Here is an 8,475-nt window from a genome sequence, read left to right as displayed (position 1 = left end):
GAGGAAGGCGAACCCCGGGCAGCCCCGGCGCCTTCCCACCTCATGCTTGGGCCGTGAGGCAGCGAGCTGCCTGCTGCGGGTGTGAAACAACGTCCAGCCACCACTAAATGTAGAGGGTGTGCAGATGAAAAAAATAAAAACCTATTTCATCACAAGGAAAAAAAAAAGTGTCGTTTTATTTTTAGCTATTTCCACACATTTCTTAATGAAACCTTACGACAGAAGAGAGAAATCATTACGCTTGCTCAAAACAAGTGGCAGCTTCAGTCAAGTTCCAGCATGGAGAGCAGGTGGTGGCACTGCCTGCAGTAGGACATGGGACGTTTCCCGTGCACTGTGTCGGCTTTCTGCTAACCTCTGGCTGGTACAGGACTTTGACAGAAGCACTGAATATGAAGTGAGAAAGCCTTTCAAAATGGTTTTTACCCTGCCTGCCCTTCCAGGATTTCAACAGCTTGGGAAGCAGCTCCTGTCCGGCGAGGGCTGGCAGAGCTCCTCCTCAGTGCCCCGACCTTCTCCACACTCAGCTGCAAGAACAGACTAAAGCTCTCCCAATTTTTATTGACAGACGATTAACCTTAATATACACAAACAGATAAAACGCCAGAATCCATCTCCAAATGATTTTTCCGAACACTGAAAGATAGGCAATAAATAATACTTAAATGAAGAACATTCCCTTTAATTGCTTTAATACCGTCCCAGCTTACGCAGTAATCTGACAGCCCTTAACAAGAACAGAATGTCTCTGTTAGAGACAGCATTCCATTTTACCAAACAAAAACTAGAAAAAATTTTAGCTTAGTAAAACATTGCACAACGATAAACTCAGGCTACCCTTATGCGGTACACACGCTTACAACCCCACAGGAAACCTTTCCAGCAGCTACAGAAGAGCAGAGAGAGGCTCACTGGAGCAACCAGAAGTTGGCAAACGTTTTCATCGTGAATTACGTCAAGTGCAAATTAAGTGATTAAGAAAGTGACTGAAATAACGACAGCATGTTTACTACATAAAATATATATTCTAGAGAAGAAATTTAGCTACATAAAAAGCCTTTTTTCTTTTCCTAAGGAGAATGGAATGAAAAAGTAATAAAGATTCAGTCTCTAGAAGACAGAACTACAGTTTGTAGATCATCCAAATGATATTTAGGTACTTAACCTTATATACGCTATAGTCAAACCACACCACGTTTGACTATTTTTTATTAAATGCCTCCAGTAAACGCAGCAGGTGTAAGAACAGATTGATGATGTCCAAGTAGAGATTGATTGCAGCCAGTATGTACTCTTCAGGGGATAATTTGTGCATCAGCAAATGAGTGTCATAAATAATAAATCCACAGAACAGAAGAGCTCCGGCAGCAGCAAACACCAACTCTATTGTCTCACTGTAGAAAAACAGCTGGAGGCAAATGAAACGTGAAAAAAAGGTAATTTTAATTTTTTTTTAATATTAAAATCCCTGTATAATGATACGCCACACCTAAAACAAGGATATACACTGTCTTTTTACTGTTATGTACACACAAATACAATGTTAGGATGACATTTCAATGTTGTTATTTCATATAACTCCCAGTCACACAATGTCTTTAACTGCATAAAACTGCCTCCACTTAAGAGAAAGGAAGCTCTGGTCTCCAGAGCTGGTTTTCTACTGTTAACAACAGTAGAAAAATTAGAAAACCAAATTATAATTAAACCCCAAATCTCCTTCCCCTTCTCTCAATCAACTAGTGGCTCTCAACTGACAAATTTTGTCAGTCAACACAAATACCACTTTCACATTTGCAATAACAGCATCCAACGAAAATCTGAATTGGAAATGAATGGTTAAAGATCACCAGCATGATCTACATCAGTAATGGATCTGACTGGGAATTTTCTTTCATTAAGCTATATTGGACTGTCCAAAACCTTTTTGTTACACTGGAAGTTAGCAAAAGATTTATGTAAAAGAATAATTTTTAATCTTGAATGTAAGGTATCTTACCCTCAAGAAACCCGAGAAGATAAGAATCCATAAACAAGCGAAGAGGCTGAAAAAAAAATTAAACTGTGAGCAATAGTATCTTTTCTTTTAAATTTTACTTAAAATCTCTTCCCTTCCTATAAAACCTCTTCACAATATATTTGGCAAGCAAATATCTGTAATTCTTAGGTGCCAACTGTTTGTTCGTATCAGTAGTAAAACTTGGTTTTATAAAGTTGTCAAAAGTTATGTCCTGACTTTACTTTTTTAAAAATATTTGAAGCAGCTGCCTTCTGTCTCAGTGGAAAATGCAAGTAAACTAGTTTTCTAGCATAATACTATGGTTTTAAGAATCATAATCACAGAAAAGAATTTCTTACCAAGAAAACAGAACTGCAGAAAATTAATAATTTAAGATAAGTAACACCCTTACCATTCCCTTGAAGGAGGTTCTATTGACCTGTATTCATTATCATATCATCTGCAAAACTTGCTTTAAAAAAGGAAAAACTAGCTTAACAAAAAAAAAAAAATCATCAATATGGTAACATACCCTGCTCCAAACTTGCTGAAGTCTCTCTTTGACTGCAAGGTATACGCGGTCAGTCCAAGAAATACAGCAGTAGTAAGAATAAAAGCTTGCAAGACGATGGACACATCATAGAAACTCACTATAAACAGAAGTAGTAAACTGTCATTTAAAGAACGCTATGCTATGGATCTGCTAAGTTATCTTTTGAGGAAACAGAAGTTTAAACTTTCACAGACAGGAAAAAACAAATCTTAACTGTGAACAAAAGAAAGAAATTATGCCTGAGCTTGTCTTTGCACTTCAAAATCAAGATCATAGGACTCAAGGACCCTAGCACTAGCTAAGTTTGAGAGTTATAGTATAGCCGTAGCTTCTTAAATGGAGATAACAGATCTTCCCTACTCACAATAAAAATAATAAAAAAAAGAAAATAGTAAGTACTTTTAAGCCTAGCTATGTGAGATCTTAAGGAAAAAGCTATCTGAATTTTTCAGGATACTGAAACAAGAAAAAAAAAAATCACAAGACAATCAGTCCTCTGTAAAGGTTCTTAAAAGTTTTGATTGGGGGTAGGAAGGGAAAGGTAAGAGAAATGAGTCGACCTTTGTTCTTCCCTCCTTCATCTTTTTTTTTCTCCAAAGGACTTTTTTTTTTTTTTTTTTTGCAGGAGATCATAAACCATAATAAAGAGGTTTCAGCTTATGCTGGAAGCTATAGTGCAAGGTGATGCCAGGACTTGTCTGCCCACTGCCCCATCTCAATTCTGACAAGAAAGTACAGAACTCTCCGAACCCAAAGTAATTCCCTTGGAGGAAACTGAGAGGGAAGATACAGTTATTTCATTTGCAGGTCAGCTCTGCTGAGAGCTGCCGTATAGAAAAAAATATTGCCAGCTGTACTGAAAGAACGGATGGCACAACTCATTTCTCACTTCAGGTTTACACAGTTTCAGTTCTGGATCAGAATCCAGTTTTCTCCCTTGATTTCCTGTTTTTTGCTAAACTTATATCCCTGTCATTAAAATTTTCAAACATTGGATTTACTATCACTTTAGTTACATCTAGGAATCTCAGATAGCAATTGGTACAACATATTTGATTCCTTTTCCAATTTCTTTAAGGAATCAGACAATTTACCTGTAATGGCAACTGTCAGGGCTTCCAGTAGGGTCTATAAAAAGTAAAAAAATAAATTACACAGAGACTTCACATGTGATGAGCCCCATTCTGCTACATAATCCCAGCATGCATTACATTAGCTCTCTTTTTAATTTTTTGTATATAAAAACTTTTAATTTCAACATGAAAATGGCAACCATATGGCCCTACTGTGCTGGAAGTTGTTTGTTACATAAAAATAATACAATATAGACTGAAAATAAATGAGAAAAATGCCTTTTTTTCTCCTCAAAGCACACAGCATTCTTATCACACTACTTACAAACTATTCAAGAGGCTCTAAAATTGCTTTGAGCTGCTACTGGAAATGAACTGTCTTCAGCTCTTTGCATACTTTTCAATATTTGAAATACTTTCATCCAACACTCTTAATATCTCATTAGACAGCTAAGCATCTGCACCGATTTCCTTTTCCCACTCATCCTTGTTATGAAACAGCTAACTTAAAATCAAATATATTATTGATGTCTGGGCAGAAAAGCTAGTATGGGCCCTGATTTTTTCTAAAAGGTAATGTCAAATTAAGTTTCATTACAACAAAAGATGAGAAAAGTATCTATGGCATGAACCAAGAGGTCAGAACTAACAGAACATTTAACATGTATTTTGTTTAAACCAATTTATCACACACAGATTTGAACCCTTCTATTCCTACGCAATGTAATACTTAAACTGTCATACCACAAACTCCCACACCACATTTGGCCAAACTATTACATCACTCCTTGTTACAGCTGCACTTGTTGAAAGTTTTTAAACATTTCACTCTACTGCAAGAGTTCCAAGGAAGCACGCAACTGCATTAACATTTAAACAGTCTATTTATTACACAGCAAAGCTGTCTTCCCATTGTATCACAAATACAATTTAGGCAACTCCTAAAGCATCAAATTCCTACTGTGACTACTTTTCAGAAGACTGCTTTGCTCCACAATCCAAAATATCCAAGAGCAACAGTTAGCCCATATCTACAAATCTGCCACATCAGGCAGGAGACTGAAATTTGAGGACAGCTCTGATTGACCTGCCTGTGTTGGAAACATGCTCAGAATTTAGCATCAGAAAGAAAACAATTAATGAAACAAACACCTATAGCTGGTTGCATTCAGGTCTTTGCTGGAGGCTGTCCATTAAACAAATAAGCTAAGAGAAATGCCTCCTTCTTTCCTATTGACCAGTAAATCACTGACATCAACAGAACAATGAGAGCAGAGAGACAGATGTATTTATACACATACACACACACTAAAAAAAAAAGCTTGCACAACCTAATTCAAAGTTCTAACACTGTTCCTAAAAAGATGCTGAAAGAAACCTGAAGTAGAAGCTATCTAGGAACAACCTCAGGATAGAACCTCCAAAAAATAACTCCGAACTTCGTAAGTATCACGGAATTTTCAGAGTTGGAAGGGACCTCTAGAGATCATCTAGTCCAACTCCCCTGCTAAAGCAGGATCGCCCAGAGCACATTACTCAGGACTGCATCCAGGCGGGTCTTGAAAACCTCCAGAGAAGTACTTAGGTTATCTTTCAAGGAATACAAGAAAAACAAATTAGCCACCACTAGTTTGCTTCAAGGAGTTCATCACAAGGGAAGATATTCTAGGGATTATTAAAATAAAATTTATATGAATACTTACAAATCCAAAAAGCAGGTATAAATTAACAGGATGCTGGTGTCTGTAGAGGGTCAGTGCCACAATTATAGCCAAAGATCCAAACCCAGATACCAAAAGCAAGGCAGGCCTGTAAAGTTCCATACAAAAAAGTCATCAAAATTACAGTATCTGGAAGACTAAAAACAGCTTATATCAAACAAAGTTTTTAAGTGATCACCTAGATGAAGATACTGCTCTGTATATCCAAAGTAAATGTAAAGCAAGTTTTTCAATAAAACTGCTCTAAAACATACCACCAGAGACAATCAGTTAAAAATAGTACAGTCACAAGGAAAGACAATTTTTTCATACTAAAGCTAAAGATTGACCAGGAATCCATCACCTGGAGATGAACCCGCATGAAGAGGAAAATCTATCAGTACTAAAGTAACAGTATTCAAGTATATGTAATATTTTGCCTATTAAGAACTCCACATTCAGGTAGCTGTTTTTTACAAGCACCTGAATGCAACAAACATGGGCAATAACTGTACCAAAGAAAACCAGTACTGATCAGTAAATATCACTATAATTAAATCATTCAAGCAGCCCTCCAAGCAAAAACTAGACCAAAATCAAACACAAAACCACAACAGTTTTAAGTGAGGATGATTTTAAATTATCAGATTTAAGTATAAAACTGTCGTTTTATACTGTATACACTGTATCTTATACAGAAACTTTCATATAGTGCTTGATGCTCCCTTTTTATCAGGCCCATGAAGTGAAAGTAAAAGCAAAGTCTGCAAGTGCACTTATGGGAAACCAGACACTGGGCTCAGCGGTCCCCTCCTTTCCCCAGCTGTTCTTTTCCCCTGCCTGTTCACAACTTTGGGTTTTGAGACTTGTTTTTTTCTCATGGAAATCTGAGAGGCAAAAAGAAGCAAGCCCACAGGAATTTCAGCAGACTAGTTTTCAGGAAAAAAAAAACAAAAGAAGATGGGGGAGGGATCAGGGAAGGAGGGAGAGGAGTAAGACATGATTCAGCTTTTTGGAACAGGTACCTATAAACAAGAGCACTCCAAACAGATTCTAAAAGCAGACACTTAGACCATAAAACAAGAAATGTCAATGACTGAGATGTTCTGGAACTGACGTATAGGTTTTCATAGCACAAAAATTAAAATACGTACTATTAATAAAGTATTGATTAAGATAAACTTCAATAATAAAAATAAATTTTAATAACAAACCAAGGAAAAGAAAAGTTATTTCCTAATCAGGTTACAAAATTTCTATTACAAAATCAAAACAAAAGGTATAAAAATGATTAGGAATACTGATGTGTTCCAGAGCAAAATACTACATAAACTATACTTAACACACAACAAACAGCCCCATTTCATTTTAGCGTTTACCTTTCGTGAACAAATGCTTGTACTCCAGTGGAGTACAGAAAAATTGCTGATGTGACTGTGGTCAAAAGAACTTGAATGGAAAGAATACTGTAGACTTTCCGTAGAAAAGCTAGAATAAGAAAAATAAAAATACAATCACCTTTGAGTTACAAAGTTCAGCAGTACAGCACATACAAGTTTTCTATTTGATATGGAACCACTAGAAGGTCTTTATTCAGTGAAAAAGTACAGAGCAAAGCAGGAAGAAGCCATTTTTCCTTAAAAAACTGATACGGTATTCCAGCAAAATTACACTTACTCCTAGACGTCATTACTTTTTAAAAACTACATAGACCTAATCTCACTAAGAAATTTCTAACAGTATACCTTCTCCATCACATTGTACATCTAATGGACCTAAATGAAGAAAGATTAACTTGGAAGTTCTGTGGAAGACAGAAACAGCCATAAAAGTTAAAAAAGGAAAAACTTTTACAGTAATATCTATTTGATTGACCTTCTGCCATGTTAAATATCATTTATCATCATTTGCAACTTGCATTGTCTGAGCTGGTACCTACAGATACAGACTGCTAGAAAAAAAATTAAAAAATCCCAGAATTTATCATAGAATCATAGATTGGTTAGAGTTGGAAGGGACCTTAAAGATCATCTAGTTCCAACCCCCCTGCCATAGAGTGGAGGACACACAGATAGATCATTACAGATGTTCTCTGTTCTGAATGGAAGGAGACCAAGTCCATTAGGCAAAATGCTCTGAAAGGAAAAATGAGCTTACAGGGAGAATCCATCCAATCTTTAATAGCACAGCCTAAACAAGTTTAAGAGTACACACTAACTATGATAAGCTGAATTACCTGCTTGCAGCAGATAAAGTTAAATATACTTGTAAGCCATGAGGGACTGGGGTCTACTTTGTTGTAATAAACTGAACAAACCTAGAAGTAGTCTGCTAGCTAGCATAGCCTTCTCCCCACATTATTAAACTCATCAGCAATTTTGCTAACGGCAATACCTCTTTCATATTTTCTATGGTGTCCTTTATTTTCCAAACATGATAAAACTGTATTTTTACAGGAAAAGGTCTCCTGTTTATCAGAAATATTTAATATAAAATTCACAGCACACAGCTGTTTTTATTCCAAGATGTATCCAATAACACCATAACTATTTCAGCAACGATTACTGATTAGACACTTTTCTGAGTACCCAATGCATTTGAGACCTCCATGTTAACAGCAAAGCATTATTTCACGGCCACTGCTGTGACCTTACAGCACGAAAATGCTTAAGTGGAAGAGACAATATTTTACGACCTCGCCGAAGAAATTCAAATCCCTCAGTTTCTTGGTTAAAGGAGTGTAATTATGGTCACCAATTTGCTTTTATACATCTTATGTACCATGCTTGGACTTCAGAGCGCATCACTCTGGAGAAAATCAAGTGTGGATCTATATGGGTTTAGTCCCTCTATCAAAGCCCTGCTCCCTACACACTGAAATGATAAAATCCAGTTTTTTGACGGCCACTGATCTTTCACCTTCAACGCTTAACCTGGACCAAGCACCGCTCCCCCGCTCCCCACTCTCAGCCTTTACCCAGAAGGTTAAAATATTGCGCAGAACCCGAATTCAGCTAAACCCCACAGGCGATGGGGTTAACAGAGAGGAACTCGTTGGGAGCACTGGGGTACGACACCCCCGTGCCCCCCGCCCTCCCCCCCGCCCAGCCAGGGGAGGCAGCCGGGGCCTCTCCGCAAGGGCTGGGGGAG

At 37.3% G+C, this 8,475-nt stretch overlaps 1 protein-coding gene across 1 annotated transcript in view; it reads right to left on the bottom strand.

The window, feature by feature from the left end:
- Window positions 1-1,085: 1,085 nt before the first annotated feature.
- The window catches only part of TMBIM4 (transmembrane BAX inhibitor motif containing 4), a 10,716-nt gene continuing 3,326 nt past the window's right edge, over window positions 1,086-8,475 (bottom strand). Inside the window, exons 2-7 of the mRNA XM_009887837.1 lie at window positions 6,705-6,813; window positions 5,329-5,434; window positions 3,647-3,680; window positions 2,532-2,649; window positions 2,000-2,045; window positions 1,086-1,408 (exon numbers count right to left, since the gene is read on the bottom strand). Coding sequence (XP_009886139.1) covers window positions 1,202-1,408; window positions 2,000-2,045; window positions 2,532-2,649; window positions 3,647-3,680; window positions 5,329-5,434; window positions 6,705-6,813 — 620 coding nt within the window. The 3' untranslated portion in view covers window positions 1,086-1,201. The remainder of the gene's footprint in view (window positions 1,409-1,999; window positions 2,046-2,531; window positions 2,650-3,646; window positions 3,681-5,328; window positions 5,435-6,704; window positions 6,814-8,475) is intronic.

The sequence above is a fragment of the Charadrius vociferus genome, unplaced genomic scaffold, assembly GCF_000708025.1.
Source record: "Charadrius vociferus isolate BGI_N301 unplaced genomic scaffold, ASM70802v2 scaffold125, whole genome shotgun sequence".
Classification (NCBI taxonomy): domain Eukaryota; kingdom Metazoa; phylum Chordata; class Aves; order Charadriiformes; family Charadriidae; genus Charadrius; species Charadrius vociferus.
Note: the sequence above shows the minus strand (reverse complement) of the source record. Positions and strands in the feature narration are given on the sequence as shown.